The following is a 21,443-nucleotide window of genomic DNA, read 5'->3' on the forward strand; positions in this document are numbered from 1 at the left end:
AGCTGAAGAGCTGAGGGACAGCGCCCAGGCCCAGAGTTCAGGCCCTATGATCGGACCAAAAAAATAAAAAAATAAAATTTAATCCTGGGGTTTGAACTCAGGGCCTTACACTTGCTAACCAAAGCAAGAGGACTAACACTGGACCCACACATCAAAACTTGGTTTTTATTTTGTTTTTGAGATAGAATCTCAGTAATTTTTTCTAAATTGACCTTGAACCACAATCCTGCTTCAACTTTTACCACCACACCTGGCTCATATTTAGTAACTTTTCTACTAGATTAACAGCTTCTCGCCGGGTGCCGATGGCTCAAACCTGTAATCCTAGCTACTTAGGAGGCTGAGATCTGAGGATCGCTGTTCAAAGCCAGCCTGGGCAGGAAAGTCCATGAGACTCTTATCTCCAATAAACCACTAGGCAACTGGAAGTCGTGCTGTAGCTCAAGTGGTAGAGTGCTCGCCTTGCGCTGAAGAGCACAGGGATAGTGCCCAAGCCCAGAGTTCAAGATCCATGACTAAAAACAAAAACAGCTTCTCCAGGGCTGGAACCACTATCCCCAGGAGTCTCATTATCAAGTAGGGAGTATTTGCTGAATGGACACACCAATATGAAATGATTGAGACAATCCTGTTCACCCTGTCTTGCTAACAAATGAAAGACAAGGTACCACATCTGCCAGGCCTGCATGTCAGAGCCTGAGCTCACTGGTGGAGGGCTATCTATCCATAATCTGCAACAGACTTTAAGGGCTGGGGGCAGGGTGGAGAGAATTGACATGGTCATTTCCTCCCTAGGCCTCGTCTCATGTTCAATTCTGGCCCAAAAAACAATGGCTTCCAGTTCTTCTTGATCTGTAATAAAACAGATTGGCTGGATGGCAAGCACACAGTATTTGGGGAGGTCAGTGAAAGCCTGGATGAGGTAGGTAATAGAGAATAGCCTTGTTCTTGACTGGGCCCTTGGTACACAGCCCTGGAGGTTGGAGAGAGCTCTGTGGCCAGGGATAGGTGGCTTCTACTCTGGCTCCAAAGAAAAAGATTATCACTGACTGTGGAGAGTACATGTGAGTTAATATACTCTGTTCCCCTCTGTGCTTGGTCCATGATGGTCCTGGATGGAACTGAGACCTCTGGGGCACCAGCACTCAGGGCATTCTGTGCAGTAGAAGGGTAGGGTGGACCTTCTCAGGAGCAGCACAGCCTGGAGCTCCTTCCTCTAGGCTTTTTTCAGCACTTGTGTTGTCCTCCTCTCCAGAGAGCTGTGCTCAGCCATTGGGCTGGCACACAGGACAGCCATTGGCTGTCCTATACTAGTAAGGGTCTATCTTGGGCTACCTGAGGCTCCTAGGTGGTTTCTCTTTTTAATATTTATTTATTTATTATTGGGGGGGGAGTCCTGGGGCTTGATCTCAGGGACTAGCCACTGTCCCTGAGCCTCTTTTTTTTGGGGGGGGCTCCAGTAGTGGGGCCTGAACTTTGGGCCTGGGCGCTGTCCCTCAGCTCTTCAGCTCAAGGCTAGCGCTCTACCATTTGAGCCACAGCGCCACTTCCGGCTTTTTTCTTTTTGCTTATGTGGTGCTGAGGAATTGAACCCAGGGTCTCAGGCATGCAAGGCAAGTGCTCTACCACTGAGCCACCTTCCCAGCCCCCCTGAGCCTCTTTGTGTTCAAGGCTGGTGCCCTACCACATGAGCCACAGTACCGCTTCCAGCTCTTGCTGAGTAGTTTATTGGAGATAAGAATCTTATGGATATTCCTGCCCAGGCTGGCTTCTAACTGTGATCCTCAGATCTCAGCCACCTGGGTAGCTATGATTATGGGCTTGAGCCACTGGTGCCCAATGGTTTCTTTGGTAAAAGAAATCCTGGTGTTTGTACAATGGTATCTAGTCAGACCTTAGGTGTTCAGGGTCAGGCTCTGTGGCTCTGGAAGAGAAGATGGCCAAGATGGCAAATGAGTGCTACCATGAACAAACTTTAGAATAAACATCCTGCTGTGGTTTCAATGTGGAATGTCTCCCAGAGGCCCAAACATTAAAAATTGGATCCACAGCTTGGCACTTATAGGAGGTAGTAGAAACTTTAAGAAGTGGGCTCTCTAATAAGTTATCTAGGGCTGCGAAGGTGGCTCAGTGGTAGAGTGCTTGCCTTACATGCTTAAGGCCCTGGGTTCTATTCCTCAGCACCATATAAGCAGAAAAAAAAAGCCGGAAGTGGCGCTGTGGCTCAAGTGGTAGAGTGCTAGCCTTGAGCTGAAGAGCTGAGGGACAGCACCCAGGCTGAGAGTTCAGGCCCCAGGACTGAACCCCCCCCCACAAAAAAGTAATCTAGTCTTAGAGGGGAATGTGGGACCCAAGCCCCTCCTCTTCCTCTCTTGGGCTTCCTGGCCACCATGAAGTGGATAGCTTCACTCTTCTTTGGACTCCCTGTCATGACTTGCTGCTTGGCCACAGGCCCAAAAGCAGTGAGAAACAGTGACCACAACTCAGACCTCTGAACACATGAGCCAAAATTATTTTATGTATATATTTTTTTACTTACTGGGGCTTGAACTTAGGACTTTGAGGTCTCACTTATCTTTTCTGCTCAAGCCTGGCACTCTACCACTTGAGCTCCACTGGCACTTCCAACTTTTGTCTGATTAATAGGAAATAAGAATATCTCTAATTTGTCTGCCTAGGATGGCTTTGAACCTCAATGCTCAGACCTAAACCACCTGAATAGCAGGGATTAGAGACATGAGGCACTGGTGCCTAGCCCTTTACTTTTTTTCTTTTTCTTTTTCTTTTGTCAGTCGTGGGGCTTGAACTCTGGGCCTGGGCACTGTCCCTCAGCTCTTCAGCTCAAGGCGAGTACTCTATGACTTAAGCCACAGAGCCACTTCTGGTTTTCTGAGTGGTTTATTGAGATGAGAGTCTCACGGACTTTCCTGCCCAAGCTGGCTTTGAACATTATCCTCAGATCTCAGCCTCCTGAGTAGGTAGGATTACATGCATGAGCCACCAGCTCCTGGCCCCTTTCCTTTTTATAAATTGATTATATCAGATATTTTGTTATAGTAGCAGAATATTAACTTACCAGCCCTATGTCTTTGTGTCATGGATGGGAGACTGAAGTGTGGATATTAAAGGGAACTTGTTCAGACACTAACAAGTAAAGTCTAGAGTTTGGGCTGGTGCCTTGCCAGCCTTTATTTGAAGCGCTAGGCTCATGGGGAACTCACCACCCTCCAGTCTGAGCCTGCCCTCTGTGACATGGGACGCTCCCTTCCTCTGTGTTCCAGAGGGGCACTCAGGCCCAGGTGGAGGAGCTGTTGTCCTGCAGTGAGGCCCAGCCTCACCCCTGCTTCCAGTCCTGCCTCCCTGAGGCTCAGCTAAGAGTATGGTATGAACTCCAGAGAAGCTCATCCCTGGGCCTCTGGGTGGGACCATTTGCTGGGTGTGCCTGTGTGGGCAGGCCCAGGACCTGCTCTTAATGACACACTTCACAAAGTTGGACTGTCTGTTCCTGCAGGTAAATTATAGGCTTAGGGAGTCCAAATCAAATAAACACTGCAACTCCCAGTGGCTGTTCCAATGGAGCAGCACTGTTTCCTGGAACAGTGAGACAATTCTCCCCTCCCAACTCAGCCTAATTACCACCTGTTACTCCCCTGGGAGCAGGGCCTTTTCTTTGATGCACAGGCCCCTAGAAACAGGACAGGGCTTCTGGGTCCCCAGAGTGATACCAACTTTGGTGACCCATTTGTTCTTAGTTCCCAGATATAAGCAAATTCTGACAGTCCTCACCCTCATTCTGTGTCTAACAAGAGGCTGCCTAGTCACTATGCCCTAGATTGAATAGATGACTTCTCAGTAGAGAGGGGGAGAAGCCAAGTTCATGCCACAGAGCAGCTAGTGATGGCCGCCTACAGGTCTGCTGAGGATGTGGGCAGCCTCTCTGGGTACAGAAGGTAAAGTACCTAGATGGGCTACCAATGGTGGCCATGGGCAAGGAGAAGCAGAGGTGGTGCCTACTGTGTGCCTGCTACAGAAGCTGCTGCCTTTGCTTCTACCAAGAGTTAACTGTATTAGTGCCATCCTCATTGAATCAATATGGAAGAGTGATGAAAGGAACCATAAGTTCCCCAGCTGCTTGGCTTCCCTGGGGGTCATGCCTCTTCTCCAGGCAATGGAAGCACAGCCTCAGGGCAAGGGAAGACATCCCTACTGGCTTCACCTTGAGCCGTGACACCCAGACAGCTTGCTGTCTCAATCAAGTTAGAGGAATCCAATAGTACACCACTCTGGCAACTTGTGCTTGTCTAATTATGCCTCAAAATGCCCAAATGGTACATGTGGGAGGGGAGGGAGCCCTTCTGCCCACACTCAGACCAGTAGTGAGTGGCTCAGAGTTTAGATTACCCAGCCTCAGACTGCAGAGGGCACCCTAGACCATCCAGTGTTGGCCACAGTCTAGGCCAGGGATATCCACAGTCAGATCCTATTGTAGGACTTAAGTACTGACCCCAGGCAACACAGTCAGCACAACTCTGAGCTGCTCTGGATATTCAGGCTGAGGTGAGAGTGGAAGAACACAGTTGCTCTACACCCCACAGGTGCAAAAAAAGGGGTCTGGAAAAGACAAAAAGCCTCGCATGAAGTGAGCAGGGAGAGAGAGGGCCCTTCGTCACCTCTGCCTGAGCTATGACAGCATTCGAGCATTTCCTGCCTCCTGAGAGGGGCCTGTCCACTGGAAAAGGGAGGCTAGTTCAGGGCCCGCAGGTCAGCAGAACCCCTGGGACTCAGTGGCAGCCGCAGGCCTTGACCACCATGTTGCGATGCTTGCGCAGGATGACGTTGTTGCTGCTGTCATAGTAGAGCACGGAGGTGGCACTCAGCTTGGTGGGCGCACAGCACGCCTTGGGGACTGTGTCTGGCTTCATCAGGTGCACCTGGACAGGGAAGGGACACAGGCAGGGGCCATGAGCCCAGTGGTCTCCAAGGATCCTTCCAGAGTGGCCCCAGCTCTGCCTCCATCTGTCCACCCCAGCCTGTCTCAGGTCTCAGCCCCCTTGCCGCAGCTCAGGTCGCTCTCCACCTGCAGCCAGGGCAGACCTGCCTGCTGCCACCCTCAAGGTGCAGCCAGGAGGCCTGGTATGGCTGTAGAGGCCCTACACCTGTCTCTCATTCTTCCAGCCCTCTCCTCACTGCCCCCCACACCCCTGCTGCCCAGACAGGGACAATGCTGCTAGTCCACATGCACCCTGCCCAGGCCACCCCAGCAGCAGTGCCTCCTCTGGGGGCTCCCTTCTCCATATACTTCTAGAAGTGTCCTTATTGGGTCTCTAGCCTTTTCCTCAACCTCTAAAAAGTGCCCTCATCCACTATGGGACTCAGTTATCACTGGAGCTTCCTTGGGTCCCTTCCTCCTCCCACCCCCCTCCCTCCCTCTATTAAACCCTGAGCAAGGAGGAGAGGATGCTCAACCTCCCCCAACCCCATCTCTTAGGCCTCAGACCACTTCACATCCCCACCAATCCCTCCTTGCCTCCTGTTCTGGCCACAGCAGCCCACCTTGGCCTCTCTACCTCCTCCACCTTTCACCCCAGGATTCTACCCTGCCACACAGGAGCCTAGCCATGACAGTGCTGTGCTAAACCCCCAACAGCTTCTCCCTGCCTGCCCAACCTCATGTTTCTTCCACACTCCATTCCTGCCCTCCAGCCCCTGCTGGCCCAGAACCTTCCAGGACGCCCTGTCTTGGGACCTTCACACTGCTCCTTGCCCCTGCTGCTCCCACAGAGGCCACACAGCCTCCCTCTTGGTCTAAGGACAACTTCATTGCTAGCTTGCAGGGCACTCACCACAGTCTCCCCACAGGACAGCTACTGTCAACTCATGAGTGCTCACTTTCCTGGCCACCATGTGGGCCCAGGCTGGGGAGTATGGGGTATAGTGGGGAGTTTTGGAAGGAGTAGCACACCTATCCCCAGGGGCTCCCTGACCTCGGGCATAAGGGTGGAGCTGCCTTGTGATCATCCTGGGTTCTTCTTCCAGACTTCAGCAGCTAGCATCCAGCAAGGGCACTGCCATTGTAAAAACATGTCTGGGCCAAGCACGCCTGTAATCCTAGCTACTCAGGAGGCTGAGATCTGAGGATCACGGTTCAAAGCCATTCCTGGCAGAAAAGTCCATAAGACTCTTATCTCCAATAAACCACTAGAAAAATGGAAATGGTGCTGTGGCTCAAGAGCTGAAGAGCACAGGGACAGCGCCCAGGCCCAGAGTTCAAGCTCCACGACCAACCAAAAAAAAAAAAAAAATGTCCTGCACAGTGTTAGGCAGGCATGACCAGTGTGCTGGAGCATGTGCGGTATGCACAGGTGCTCTGCAGAGCACTGTCTTTTGAACATGTGACCACAGGGCTGTGCCCCTGTGGGTCTGCACCACACACATAGTAACCACAGCTCACAGGGAAATATAGTGTGCAGTGTGCAAGGCTAGGTGTGCAAGTGTCTGTGTGGATGGGCAGGAGCGTCTGCAAGTAGGCAGGTGGCTACATGACAAGTCCCTGTAGAAAAAGCACCTCCCGGCAGCTGCGCTCCCTGCCAGGGTGGCAGAGAGGCCTTGTCCTCAGGCCCCAGGCCCAGGGTCCCGCCCGCTGTGCTGCAGTACTGACCAGGGATTGCAGGATGGCGTGGTTGGTGGCGTTCATACACGAGTCCAGCGGGAAGGAGCACTCTCCCTCACAGTAATAGGCCGAGTAGCCCTGGGGAGCGATGACCCAGTCCTGAGAGATGGGAGAAGGTGAGTCCTTGTCCACGTGGCCCCTTCACACCCCTCAGCCTAGGCCTGACAGGACACCTGGGGCTGCCCCACGCTCCCTGAGCCCCAGAGCCCCACTCTGGCCCCTCCTGGACAGCCTCCACCCCAGGACCTGAGTCTACCCAGACACCCTCAGCAGACAGGCCTGGGCCAGAGCTGTGTCCCTGTCACACCTTGTCCCTGCTAACCCTCCCCCTCCCTCGGAGCAAATGCTCCAGGCTCTGCCTACACTGCCTCAGTTTCCCCATGGCAGTGTTGGCAATTTAGTTGGCTGGGGCTGAGATAATCCCCATTTCCATGCGTTTTAATCTATTTTTTAATGACTTCACACAGTGAAAGCAGCCTATTCTCAGTAGAAAAGTTGGGAAACCCAGAAGGAAAAACTTCAGGAGCGAATTTAAGGTGCCTACACTTCCACTCGCTCCCCAGGGCCTGCAGGTGGGGACTGTCCCAGGGAGAAGGGGAGGCAGAAATTACCAGCCAGCCGAGGTCCTGGAAGCTGACGTACAGCTCGTGCCGACGGCAGACCTGCCGGCCGTGGGAGCCGTGGCGGTCATCTGTGGGGACAGACGGTACAGGTCCACTCTGGAGCTCTGCTCTGTGCAGATGCCATGGAGTGGGGCACATTTGTTCAGTAAAGGAGCAGGAGGACACTACACCACTGGTCGTCACAACTCTCATCCCTGGATCCCTGCCTGGGCTGTGACCCAGCTGAACAGCCTCCATGACCCCAGTTGCTACGGGTGCCCTGTGTTCAGTGCCTGTCCCTTGTCTTGCAGATGATGAGCCTCCAGCCCTCCAATAGACATACGCCCAGCAGCACACTCAGCCATCCCATGGCTTCTCTCCTTTTCCTCTGGACCCGCTCCTGTCTCCAGCCACCCGCCTGCCAGGCCCCTCTATCTAGACCTGGGAAGAAGGCTCCAGCCCAGCCCCAGCCCCTGCCCTCACCAAAGATCCCTGGGAGTTTGTTGGGGTGTGGCAGCTCATTGGACTTTTTGGGTTGCCTCCTCTTCAGGGGTCTTGCCGCCCTCGGGGCACGGGCAGGGCTTGAAGTGGCCCTGAAGAAGGTGACCATGAACGGTTGTCTGGAGCGTGGAGCCCGTTGCCCCAGCAGACCTGCCAGGCCAGGATCCACACTGTGCCCTGAGACAGAGAGGAGAGAGGGTCACTCGTGGATGGTGGACCTGCCAGGGATCGAGCAGAGGCCTCTGCTCCTCAGCAGGAGCTGGGGGCTGGGGGCTTGAAGGGACTTGCTAAGCCTCAGTTTCCTTATTTGGAGCCAGGATTCCCAAGTCCAGCTGGCAGCCCCCTGGCAGCAGTCTGAGGATGTAACAGAACAGAGGCCTCAGGGAACAACAGCGATCACTGTTAGGGACATGGACACTTGTGAAGCATTTGACAGGCTTCAAAGTTTGTTCCTCTGTTACCTGGGTTGGTCCTTGGGGCAACCACACTGGAGTCCCCAGTGATGAGCAGAGTCCACTGTAGTGATGCTCAGAAGCAGGACCACTCCTCACATGGAGGACCTGAGGTTCCTCCCTCAGTCCATACTTTCTGGGGCTGTAACTGTGATTTATGACACTGACAGCTCAGGGCAGCCTCTTCTAGAACATACCCAGGACTTGCTCTTACCAGCATGGCCCATGGCAGGGCATTCCCTAGGCTATAGGGTAGACTTCAGAACAAAATTAGGTCTGGGTCAGTCTACATCAGTGTATTCCTGAGCCAAAAGGCTGCAGGGGGAGAGGATCTGGGCCTAAACTCTAGGAAGAGTGAAAGTGAGAAAAGGAGATTTCAGCTGAGCGCCCAGTGGCTCATGCCTGTAATCCTAGCTACTCAGGAGATCTGAGGGTGCTGATTCAAAGCCAGCTCAGGAAGGAAAGTCTATGAGACTCTTAGCTCCACCAGAAAACTGGAAGTGGCAGTGTGACTCAAGTGGTAGAGTGCTATCCTTGAGCTGAAGTGCTCAGGGACAGTGCCCAAGCCCAGAGTTCAAACCCTACAACTGACAAAAAAAAACAAAAAAAGAAAGAAAGAAAAAAAGAAAGATTTCATGGGTAGGAATGTGGCTTAGTTGTAGAGTGCTTACCTAGCATGCATGAAGCCCTAAGCTCCATTCCTCAGTACCACATAAACAGAAAAATCTAGAAGTGGTGCTGTGGTTTAAGTGTATAGTGCTAGCCTTGAGCAAAAGAAGCTCAGGGACAGGCCCTGAGTTCAAGCCCCAGAACTGGCAAAAAATGATTTCATCCCACAGCCACTTAAGACTGGGAAGCCCACTGAAAGTGTCCCTGGTATGCAAGTGTTCCACTGTCAAAACCATGTCCATACTGGTACCTTGCAAGTGATGTTTTTTTTTTTTTTTTTTTTTTTTTTTTACAGCAGAGGTAACCACTGTGAAGGAACTTTTTGTTGTTGGTGGTGGTGGTCATGGGTCTTGAACTCAGGGCATGGGTGCTATCTTTGAGCTTTTTGCCCAAGGCTAGTTCTCTACCACTTTTATCCACAGCTCCAATACTGCAATACTGCTTTTTTTTTTATTTTAAATTGGAGATAGTATCATGGCCTTTCCTGCCTGGACTGGCCTGAACTGTGATGCTCAGATCTCAGTCTCTTAAGTAGCTAGGATGACAGGCATGACCCACCAGTACCTGGCAGTGAAGAAACTTTTGAGAAGCAGAGCATGATGGTACAGACTTGTAATCCCAGACATGAGGGTGGCAGAGATCTACAGGATTGCATGTCAAACATCAAGATCTGAATGCAATCAGCAAGCCAGGTATCATCATGCTTGGTACATGACTGTGAATGTTTGTTATCTCAGCTACAAAGGAGACATAAGCATAAAGTTGAGGTCCGAGGCCAGCTCTGGGCAAAAATAATGTGAGACTAGCCGGGCGCTGGTGGCTCACGCCTGTAATCCTAGCTACTCAGGAGGCTGAGATCTGAGGATCGCGGTTCAAAGCCAGCCCGGGCAGGAGAGACCGTGAGACTCCTATCTCCAATAAACCACCAGAAAACCGGAAGTGGCGCTGTAGCTCAAGTGGTAGAGCGCTCGCCTTGAGCTGAAGAGCTGAGGGACAGCGCCCAGGCCCAGAGTTCAAGCCCCACGACCGACAAAAAAAAAAAAAAAAAAAAAATGTGAGACCATATCTGATAAAGAGTACTGGCCGAGCAAGTGAGAGGCCCTGAGTTCAATCCTCCCTCTACAAAGAAAAGAAAAACTTTCATCCATAAAGTACCTTCCCAAGTCCTATGTATTCATTTTTAATTTTCTGAGATTATTTCATTGTGTTGGTTTACGTTTTACACAGTTGTGAGCAAAGAAGTCTATAATTCTTTTTAGCTTTATTTACTTTTAAAGTTATTATAAAGGTGATATACATAGGGGTTACAGTTTTATAAGTCAGATAATGAGTATTTTTCATTCTGATTTTATTTTTATTTTTATTTTTTGTAGTCATGGGGCTTGAACTCTGGGCCTGGGCTCTGACCCTCAGCTTTTCAGCTCAAGATGAGCACTCTACCACTGGGAGCCACAGCGCCACTTCCGGTTTTCTGGTGGTTTATTGGAGATAAGAGTCTCATGGATTTTCCTGCCCAGGCTGAACCGTGATCCTCAGACCTCAGCCTCCTGAGCAGCTTGTATTACAGGTGTGAGCCACCAGCGCCTGGCTTGATATTCTTTTATATGATCAGAGGCACACAGACATTGCACCTTTGTGCTCCTCCTCTAAGAGTACCCTCCTTTGGTCTCACTTGTGTGTGACTGCCTAGAACCCTGTATAATTTATCATATCCGATATTTTAGATATTTAGATGAGAGAAACATGCATCTTTTGTCTATCTGAGCTGGGCTTACCTTGCTTAACATGATTTGTTCTAGGTCCATACATTTTCCTGCAAATGACATAATATTATTCTTTCTAATGGCTATGTAAAATTCCATTGTGTATTGGTACCACATTTTTTGATCCACCCATCTATTTTAGGGCAGCTGGGCTGTTTCCATAACTTGGCTATTATAAATAGTATTTTTAATTTCTTTTCTTTCTTTCTTTTTTTTGTTGTTGGTCGTGGGACCTTAACTCTGGGCCTGGGCACTGTCCCTCAACTCTTCAGCTGTAGACTAGCACTCTAGAGCCTCAGTCCCACTTCAGGCTTTTTCTGCTTATGTGGTGCTGAGGAATCGAACCCAGGGCCTCATGCATGCAAGGCAAGCACTCTACCACTGAGCAACCTTACCAGCCCCTAGTTCTTGTTAATTTCTAACAACCTTTTAACCTGTTTTTAATAGTCTCCAGAACAAACATTTAAAATGCATAAGGGTGCTGGTGGCTCACACCTGTAATTCTGAGTTAATTCTTAATTTAGGAGGCTAAAATCTGAGGATCTCAGTTTGAAGCTAACCTAGGCAGACAAATTGGAGACTTTTTGCTGTCAAAAAGCCAGAAATAAGGCTGGGCACTGGTGGCTCACACCCGTAATCCTAGCTACTCAGGAGACTGAGATCTGAGGATCATAGTTCAAAGCCAGCCTGGGCAGGAAAAGTTCGTGAAACTCTTTTTTTTTTTTGGGTCCGGTTGTGGGGCCTCAACTCTGGGCCTAGGCGCTGTCCCTCAGCTCTTCAGCTCAAGGCTAGCGCTGTACCACTTGAGTCTCAGCGCCACTTCTGGCTTTTTTCTTTTTGCTTATGTGGTGCTGAGGAATCGAACCCAGAGCCTTGAGCATGCAAGGCAAGCACTCTACCACTGAGCCACCTTCCCAGCCCTCGTGAAAACTCTTATCTCCAATAAACCACCAGAAAACCGGAAGTGGCGCTATGGCTCAAGTGGTAGAGAGCTGGCCTTGAGCTGAAGTGCTAAGGGATTGTGCCCAGGCCCAGAGTTCAAGCCCCATGACCAACCAAAAAAAAAAAAGCCAGAAATAGATCTCTTGTTCAAGTGATAGAACACCAGCTTTAAGTGAAAAAGCTAAGCAAGCCAGAGGGACTCTGAGTTCAAGTTCAAGTACCAAAAATACTTTTTCTGGTACATAAAACCATGAAAGGGGGGTTGGGAAGGTGGCTCAGTGGTAAAGCTCTTGCCTTGCATGCAAGAGACCCTGGGTTCGATTCCTCAGCACCACATAAGCAGAAAAAAAAAGCCGGAAGTGGTGCTATGGCTCAAGTGGTAGTGTGCTAGCCTTGAGCTGAAGAGCTGAGGGACAGTGCCCAGGCCCAGAGTTCAGGCCCCACAACCAGACCTCCCAAAAAAACCAAAAAACAAAAAAACATGAAAGGGCTGGGAATGTGGCTTAGAGGTAGAATGCTTCTCTAGCATGCATGAAGCCCTGGGTTCAATTCCTGAGTCCCACATAAACAGAAAAAGCCAAAAGTGACACTGTGGCTCAAGTGGTAGAGTGCTAGCCTTGAGCAAAAGAAGTTCAGAGACAGTGCCCAGATCCCTGAGTTCAAGCCCCAGAACTGGCAAAACCAAATAAAAACCACTTTAAGCTGATATTCCTCATTTACTTAGATGTTATTGTTAGGCATCAGGTTGTTTCCTGTTTCATTACAGAGATGAAGACAAATATCCTAGTGCCTGTCTCTTGTGCCATAACTCCACTTCTGGCTTTTGGGTGGTTAATTGGAGGATAAAAGTCTCATGGACCTTTCTGCTCTGGCTGGCTTCAAACCATGATTCTCAGATCTCAGCCTTATGAATAGCTAGGATTACAGGTGTCAGCCACCAGTACCCAGTAATACTACTCATTTCTTTTCATCACTTATTTATATTTTTTTGTTGGTGTGTGGCTTGAACTCTGGGCCTAGGCGCTGTCCCTGAACTCTTTATCTCAAGGTGAGCGCTCAACCACTTGAGCCACAGTGCCATTTCCTGCACTCACATTTAATTGGCAACTGCTCAGTTCATCCACTAGAGCCATTCCTCCAATCCTTTAAGTTTTTCAAATAGGGTCAGTTTTTCAAATAGGCCAGTTTCTAACTTTGATCATCCTAATTGTGCTCCTGAGTAGCAGGATTACAGGTATCAATATCTAGGCCTGGATGTTTTTTATGATTCTTTAGAGAGAACCATCACTCAGTTTACTGCACTACATATAGTACCTTGTACCTCCATGTGACAAGCACCAACACACAGGTATATACCTACATTTTCTTGTACAGACATACTTTCATGTGTGTATTACATATTCAGGTCTGTTTATTCCACAGGCAGCCTACCAGATTCTCTGCTACACACCACAGGTCCAGGCCACTACCTGCCCCACCTACAGTCCTCTCAGAGGTCAGCCGGTGAGCGCCTAGGCCTCAGAACCAGTGTGTCCATTGACCGATTGATGGAACCACCCATTAATCCAGAGACCAACCCTTGACTTATGACACCAGTTTCTCCCACAAATGCACTGGGCCCTTGAGGCTTATCTCAAGAATGTGGCAAAGTCATGGGAACAGGGCTGTGAGCTCCAAGACTGGTGCTGGGAGGTCATACAAGGAGAGCCATAGGGAAGCCATAGCTGTGGGGCTGAGCCAGTCACAGAAGGAGTGACGAGAGCCTTCTGCAGAAGATTGAACAGGTGTGTCAGGATGGAGGATGATGGTCAGTGCAAGGCACAAGAGTGGACCCCATAGACCAGTTGACACATAGGGTGATCTCAGACCTGGAACAGCCCCTAGACCTGTGAGGGCCATTTCTATCTCCTGAGCAGTCCAGTGACCTAGATGCCATCTGGTTATTGAGGTCCTAAGTGCCCCTACTTTTCCCCCCTATGTTTGTCAGTAGTGTGGCTTGAGCTCTGGGCCTGGGAGCTGCCCTCAGCTCTTCAGCTCAAGGCTAGCACTCTACCACTTGAGCCACAGCACCACTTCTAGTTTTCTGGTGGTTTATTAGAGATACAAGTGTCTCATGGGTTTTCCTGCCCAGGCTGGCTTTGAACTGTGATCCTCAGATCTCAGTCTCCTGAGTAGCTAGGACTGATTACAGGCATGAGCCACCGGCGCCTGGACTACTTTTCTTTTGAACAGTTGTGCTCAAGGGTCTTTGGAGTCTGCTGTGCACAGGATGATGACTTATTAGGCTAGTTGTACAGAAGACCTTTGCAGAACTCCTTGGAACCTGCCTGGGTGGATGCTGAGAGCCTCAGCGAATCTATCAGATGAACTGCACAGAAGGCCCTTGGATATAGCTAATCTAAGGTTCCCATTTTACACAAGCATATTTTAAGAGAAGGCCCAGAGAGCAACATGTGTTCAAGGGTCTGAAGCAAGCAGTTGCAAAACAGTATATTTGTACCATTCCCAGATGGAGATCCCTGGCCAGTGTAGGGGCAGGAGGGCAGGGAGACAGATACCATCTTCCCACTCTTAGAGATCTGCACCTGGCAGGCCTAGGAAAGCCAACCTTGCTGAATCCAGAGCTCCCCCTTCCCTATAGCTCTGCCCACTGCACCCTATCCATGGACAGGCCCCAGCCTCTAGCTGGCTGCAAGGCCTAAATGGGCTGGTGGTAGGGTCAGCTGATCCTTCCTACAGCCCCAGCCTCACCTCAGCCTTCAGATGTAGTCACCAGCTGCCAGTGGACCATGCCTCCCACTTTCCTACACTCTTGGCAGATCTCCCCTTCTCCTTATCCTGGAACCCTCTGCCTCTTCTTGCCAGTTGCCCAAGAAGGCCCAGAAAGCATTGGGCTGGGCACTAGTGACCTTCCATTCACCCCATCTGATATGGTCCCTGTCATTTCCCGGTACCCATGTGTTCCCTTCCGGCCTCCCTCCAAGGACACTTGGTCATTCCTTGGGGTGAGACTTGCTGGAATTTGAGTGGCACTCCCATGGCACTGAGGCTCTGGAGCTGCACACAGCAAGTGCATCTGCACCACACATACGGAGCTATAAATGGTTTTCACCTCAGTTATGAAACTATAGATTCAGGACCACATTCCCCAGAGCCCCTGTTGAGTTAGGAGGGAACATTTCATGCAAGGTCTCTTGGGCTGTAAAATAGATGGGAAGATGTCAGGATGTCAATGTGGTGTGGACTAAGTAGGCCATGTCATCCATGCTGTGAGCTGTTTCTAGGACTCACTCTATGGCAAGCTGAAGCCTTTGGAGACAGATGTAGACACAGGTTATTTACGGAGGGGTATTCTGAATGGAATTCCAGCACCACTGTCCCCTTGGGTCTCTGTAGGTCAGGACCTGGTAACTAGAGAGTAATGTAGGTAACCCACCTACATTACTTCCAGGAGGGAAGAGGAAGCTGGAGGGCAGGACACAGGAAAACCAAATAAGGAAAAAAAATGTGAGCCTGGAAGAGAAGTTGGGAGGGCTGAAGTGAAGAGCTTCTGAGAGGACATCATTTCTTCCCTCACTTACACAAACTTAGGTCCCTGATTTTTTGTTGTTGTTGTTGCCAGTCCTGGGGCTTGAACTCAGGGTCTGGGCACTGTCTCTGAGCTTCTTTTGCTCAAGGCTAGCACTCTACCACTTGAGCCACAGAGCCACTTCCAGCTTTTTCTGTTTATATGGTACTGAGGAATTGAAGCCAGGGCTTCATGCATGCTAGGCAAGCACCACTAAACCACATGCCACATTCCTAGCCCTAGGTTCCTGGTTTTTTTTTTACCCCATTGGTCGTGGGGCTTGAACTCTGGGCCTGGGCACTGTCCCTCAGCTCTTTAGCTCAAGGCTAGAACTCTACCACTTAAGCCACACCACCACTTCCGGTTTTCTGGTGATTAATTGGAGATAAGTGTCTCATGGACTTTGCTGCCCAGGCTGGCTTTGATTCGTGATCCTCTGATCTCAGCCTCCTACACTAGGATTGCAGACAGGAGCCACCATTGCCCGGCTTGGTCCCTGTTGTTGTTTTTTTTTTTTATGGCAGCAGCAAATGGTACCTGGGGTGATTTCTGCCTCACCATTTCCCTACATGGCATGGTTCAGTTATGAGGGAAGCACTGGAGGGCAATCGGACCGGGAACCCTGTGCTGTGCATGGAATTACTACAAACTGCACAGAGTGTGGGGAGCAGGGGGCAGCACCCTCAGCAAGCATAGCAAGGGCTCCGCAGTACTTAGGACACAGGATCTGAGCTTAGATATTTTCCTACTACTTTTAATCAAACACATGTGACTCTTGACAGTCTGCCTAGTGGCAGAAGCCAGAGAAGCCAGCAGCATGCTAGCATTTTCATGCTGAAGTGAAAAAAATCTGAGCAGCATGTCCAATTTCCTTCCTCCCCCGTTGACCTCATTCGAGACCCACACTGGGCCCAGGGCTGCCACCCTTAGATTGCCACCTGCTGCATGGGTTTGAGTTTTGGGGACACGGCGAAGTCGCAGGCTGTGCACTTCTTGAGCTCATCCATGGTACAGCCTTCCCAGAGCTCCATCAGGACTAGCCCTTTGCTGTTGCACACGTCAAACACAGCCTTCTCAGTGATGATGCGGTCCACACAGTTCTTCCCAGTCAGAGGCATGGTGCATTTCTCCAGGATTTTGGGCTTTTTATCCTTCGAGCAGTGCTCCATGGTGACCACAACTCTGGTGGTCTCATTGGACACCAAATCCATGGCCCCACCCATTCCTTTCACCTTCTTCCCAGGTATCATCCAGTTGGCCAGGTCCCCGTATTTGGAAACCTGCATGGCACCCAGCATGGTCAGTTGCAGGTGGCCCCCTCGAATCATGGCAAAGGACTCATCGCTGCCAAAGAAACTGCCCCCGGGGAGCACAGTGACTGTCTGCTTGCCTGCATTGATGATATCGGGGTCCACCTCGTGTTTTAATGGGAACGGACCCAAGCCCAGGAGTCCATTCTCACTGTGCAGAAAAACGGTTATGTCAGGGCTGATGAAGTTGCTGGCCAGCACGGGGATCCCGATGCCCAGGTTGGCATACATGCCATCCTCGAATTCCAGGGCTGCACGTTTGATGATCCGAGTTCTGATGTCATCTCCCTTTTTGGCTTTGGCATCATCTTTCTCACTTCGTGTGATTAAACGCTCAATTCTCTTCTCAAACTTCAGCCCCTTTATCACGCGATCTACATAAATGTTGGGAACGTGGACGTCTTCTTTGGGAAAAGTGCCCACATCCACGATCTCTTCCACCTCCACCACGGTGACATCCGCGGCCTTGCACATCGGCACATTGAAGTTCCGAGCACTCCCTCTGAAGACGACATTGCCAGAGCGGTCAGCCTTCCAGGCCTTTATTAGGGCAAAGTCGGCCCTGATGGCTTGCTCCAGGAGGTAGTGCCGGCCGTTGAAGGTCCGCACCTCTCTGGGCTGGCTCAGGGCGAGCCTGTGGCCGCCCGAGCCATAGAGCATGGGTGCACCTCCTTCCTGCACCAATGTCCCGTACCCGGTGGGCGTGTAGAAGGCGGGCACACCGGCCCCAGCGGCGCGGATCCGCTCGGCCAGGGTGCCCTGCGGGGTCATCTCCAGTTCCAACTCGCCCGCCAGGTACATCTTCTCACAGAGCGCGTTTTCCCCCAGGTAGGAACAGATCACGCGCTTGACCTGCTTGGCGGCCAGCAGGAGCCCCAGGCCGAAGTCGTCCACGCCCACGTTGCTGCTGACCACCTTGAGGTTCTTCACGCGCGTCTTCAGCAGCCCCCCGATCAGGTTCTCGGGGATCCCGCACAGCCCGAAGCCCCCGAGCATGACGGTCGCCCCGTCCTTGATGTCCTTCACCGCCTCCACCGGGTCGGTGTAGATTTGGACGAGGGAGCGGCGGCTGGTAGAGAAGCAGCGGGAGGAGCCCCGGGACAGCGCCGGTCCCCAGCGGGCCGCCGGGACGGGCCGCCGGAGCGCCGCCGACGCCAGGAGCCGCAGCGCCGCCATCGTCCGTCCGTGCGCAGGGCGGGCGGTGGGGACTGGCCGGGGAGAGCCCGCTGCGCCCGCGAGAGCGCCCGGCCCGGCCGCGTCACAGAGCAGGGAGGGGCCGCGTCCCACCCGACGCCCAGGGGGAGCTGCGGGCCCGCCCACCGAGACCCGGGCTTCCCGGGACGCCGACCCACCCTCGACTCTGACGAGTCAGACCACGGCCCTCCCACCTACACCATCCACAGTGGCCTGCATTAGACACCTGCAACAGCCACACCTGTTATTAATGCACAGCCGCTCTAACGTTTTGCCTGGGCTCGCCTTGAATCGCGATCCTTCTGATTCAGATTCACAGGGTTCTCTTTAAAATCTGAGTCGGATCTTGTCACACACACCCCACCCCATGGCTCCAAACACCCTGCCTAGGTCAGAGACACCCTACGTCAAAGAGTGACTTGTGTTAGGCCCCGATCTGCTCCTCTGTGTGGCCCTCTTGCTGAACCACAGACAGGCCAGTTTTATGCCCACCTTGGCCTTTCCATCCTCTCTGCCTGGTATTAAAACAAAATGCCGCTGAAACACCTGTGTGTGAATGAGTGAACTTCAGACTGAAGAGAAGGAAACAGGCATAGAAAGGGCAGTAACTGCCTGGGTCCCTGAGTCAGGGCACTGCAGAGCCAGGATTCTAACTCAGGCCCCTGGTATTCAGAGCCTGAGGGTGCAGCTCCTCCGCCTCTGGTCCTCCAGTGCAGAACCTCCCAGTGCCCAGGCTGCTGCGCAGGGACAGAGAGGCGCCATTCCCTGGGAAGGGCCACAGGGACTGGAGCAGGTGGTGTGCAGTGGGGAGGAGGGGAGCAGCCCCTATCAGGACCTCCTATCAGGACCTCACCTCCACCCAAGGAGTCCTTTCAGTGCCTGCTCACAGCCAAGAGAGGCCGCTCTGCACAGTGCCCAGAGCCTCTGCTGAAACCACCTCCCAGGAGTCCTGGGGCAGCTCCCAGCCAAGCCCTGGGCCTCACCATCCTCGGCTTCCACACAGAGGCGGAGTCCCAGGTCCTTGTCACGGTTCAGCAACCAGCGGTCACTGGCTGCCGTGACGTCCAGCACCAGCCAGCCCTCGTCCCCAGCTTGGAGCGTCTGAAGATCCAAAAAGAACAAGTCAGACTCCCTGTGGACATGAAAGAACAATTAACCGAGCATCAGGGGTTGGCACCAAGCCTCAATGTGTGTCTGGTTCTCCTGGGGGACCGTTCCTGGGACCTCACCCTGCCCTGGTTTGGGCTAGGCCCTCGGGTACCATAAAGAAAAAACAAAAACTAGCTACTGTACCCTTGTCCAGATGAGGAAACAGGCTCAGTGGCTCAGTGACCCATCCAAGTCCCTGAGCCAGAATGGGAGGGTGAGGACATCTGGCCAAGTATCTTTCCCATTTTTCCTTTTCTGAGGCTGTTCTCCAAGGAGGCTCCCCTTCCTGGGATCCTCGCCTTCCCCCCACCCCAATACCAGGGCCCATACAGGACACACTGCCAGACCCTGACCATGAGACCCTGAGGCAGGATGGCTGCTCAGGCAGAGAGAAGGCACCTGTTGAAGTGCTCCTGGACCACCTCGAACACGCTGACGTGGAGGGTCGTGTTGAGCAGGTGGGTGCTGGGCACCTTGTAAATCCGGAACTCAGCAGCTGTGACTGCTTCCCCGGCAGGAATCTGGGTCAGGTCAAAGAGGAACTCCTTCCAGTGAGGCTCCTGGGGGCCCAGGCCTCGGTCTCTCTCCACTGGAAGACAAAGCGGGACCCAGCCAGTCACTAGCTGCCCACATGGCTTGGGCTTGAGTAGGGTTTCAGGCAGCCTGTTGGGGGCCAGCTTCCTCCTCTGCAAGCTGGCTTGTTCCAGGCTGTATTCGAGTATAGACAGTGCTCCATGAAGTCATGTAGTGAGAACTCCATGAGGGCTCAACAGGCCCTGAGCCCCAAACCCCACTTGTGAGCCTCCTGGAGTCCTCCATTGGCTCAAAACCCACAGATGAGACAGCCGAAGGGGAGAAGGATACCAGAGAAAAGGACACAGCCAGACCTTGTGCCTAGAATGGGAGATGGGGAAGAACTGAGCTGCCAGAGCTGAGCTGCATAAGGAGGCTGAGTGTGAATTTTCCTGTGTTCAGGGAGAGGGCAATCAGAGGGCCACTCAGCAGAGCAAGGCCATGAATGGAGGAGCTGAGGATGGGAGGGAGAGCCATGTCACAGAGCTCAGAGCACCCAAGTTCCTTTTAGAGGTCAAGGGGAATGAGGAAGGAGCCAGGTGAGAAAGAACAGGAACACCAGGTAGGGATGACAAGCTCCTGGAGAGGCCATCAGGGCCAGGGAAGTCACAGGGTGGAGGAGGTGACATCTAAACTGGCCCTGAGGGCTGGGAAGGCATCGTGCTGGCGGAGGAGGCCCAGGGTTGCTCTGGAAAGAAAGGAGCTGATATGCATAGTAAGTGCCCTGGGAATGCAGGGCTGGAGACAAGCTATGCCTCTGGCCAGTGGGGAGCAGGGTGGTCTGAGAGGCAGACATGGAGGTGAGGATGAGGATGAAGGACAGGCCGTGGATTCAAGTCAAGCTGGGGACTAGGCTGGGACAGGCCCAGCTGTCTGGGCAAAGGCCAAGGTTGTAGAATACACCCCATGTTTGCCCAGCTGCACGGAAATGCCTAGGATAGTATATTTAGGGCAGTGTTACTTTAGCCTCCTGTCACTTTCAAACACCAACAATCTGTGTTTCCAGATGGCAGGGGTGGGTACCACCCAAACCCAACACAGATTTTAATTATATGTGTGGGTGTCTTTTAGAAACCATCTCTGACTACTGGCCTTAGTGACCACATGCCAGGTTTTAAAAAGCACCAGGCTGTGCTGCCAGGGGGATGTGGGAAGCACTTCCTGTCCTAGTGGTAGGGACTGGGTCCAGAGATGGACACATGCACACAGCTGTGCTGGGAGGGACCAGGGCACAGGCCTGCTGGGCAGAAGCAGGTGGGAACCACTATCCCACTATCCCCACACCAGGGAGGAGAAGAAATGGAGGAGCAATATTCTGTAGTAGCCTACGGTGCTGGCCATGAAATATATGTCCGAGAGCCAGACTGCTGGGAGGCAGTGTGACAGATATGTAGTCCGTATTGCCCCCGCCCCAAGTAGAGCATTGAGGGTAGGTTCTAGACCTTTTATAGGTGATTTTCTTGCTATGGAAATCGATACCTCTGACACTTTCACTGGGCTCAGGGACCTCACAGAGATTTCTTCTCTATGACTGTTAGAGTCCTGATTAGCAGGACAAAGTAGGTCCAGACTGTTGGCTGTCACAGTGTGTGGGACAGACCAAAAGTGGATTTCTCTGCATATTCTTGTCCCTACCACTTCCAAAATATCACTGGTGTCTCCCTTAGGGTGCAGTGAAGATGACAGATATACTCTGGGGGCTCCTTGTCGGACCTGGGAACTGTAGGAACAATCCATAACTCTGTAGCCCCTCCCTCAGTGACTTGTGTGTCCTATACAAGCTGTCTTAACAATCTTGTTGTTCTAAATGTTGCAATATTGTAGTTTCTAAGTAACAAGAACAACAAATCTTGTTCAACAGAACTGGTACCACTTCTAAACATCTTCTTCCTCTTATTCTTTTTCTTATCCTCCTGGCAGTATTGTAGTTTGAACTCAGGGCTTTGTCCTTGGCATTCTACTTAAACCAGGTCTCTAGCCCTTTTTGCTTTAGCTATTTCTAGATAGGAAATAGCTATTTCCTCATAGTTAGCCTTAATACATGATTCTT

At 51.8% G+C, this 21,443-nt stretch overlaps 2 protein-coding genes across 2 annotated transcripts in view; both read right to left on the reverse strand.

The window, feature by feature from the left end:
* Positions 1 to 2,572: 2,572 nt before the first annotated feature.
* LOC138837862 (bone morphogenetic protein 8A-like) overlaps positions 2,573 to 21,443 on the reverse strand; it is a 31,371-nt gene continuing 12,500 nt past the window's right edge. Inside the window, exons 2-7 of the mRNA XM_070036883.1 lie at positions 19,220 to 19,409; positions 18,655 to 18,803; positions 7,756 to 7,950; positions 7,282 to 7,361; positions 6,659 to 6,769; positions 2,573 to 4,931 (exon numbers count right to left, since the gene is read on the reverse strand). Of these exons, the coding sequence (XP_069892984.1) occupies positions 4,782 to 4,931; positions 6,659 to 6,769; positions 7,282 to 7,361; positions 7,756 to 7,950; positions 18,655 to 18,803; positions 19,220 to 19,409 (875 nt within the window). The 3' untranslated portion in view covers positions 2,573 to 4,781. The remainder of the gene's footprint in view (positions 4,932 to 6,658; positions 6,770 to 7,281; positions 7,362 to 7,755; positions 7,951 to 18,654; positions 18,804 to 19,219; positions 19,410 to 21,443) is intronic.
* LOC138837861 (succinyl-CoA:3-ketoacid coenzyme A transferase 2, mitochondrial-like) lies at positions 15,914 to 17,694 on the reverse strand. The gene has a single exon (XM_070036882.1). It carries the CDS (start codon positions 17,651 to 17,653, stop codon positions 16,094 to 16,096), a length of 1,560 nt encoding a protein of 519 aa, XP_069892983.1. The 5' UTR covers positions 17,654 to 17,694; the 3' UTR covers positions 15,914 to 16,093.

Source organism: Dipodomys merriami, unplaced genomic scaffold (genome assembly GCF_024711535.1).
Source record: "Dipodomys merriami isolate MVZ:Mamm:240054 unplaced genomic scaffold, mDipMer1.0.p SCAF_277, whole genome shotgun sequence".
Classification (NCBI taxonomy): domain Eukaryota; kingdom Metazoa; phylum Chordata; class Mammalia; order Rodentia; family Heteromyidae; genus Dipodomys; species Dipodomys merriami.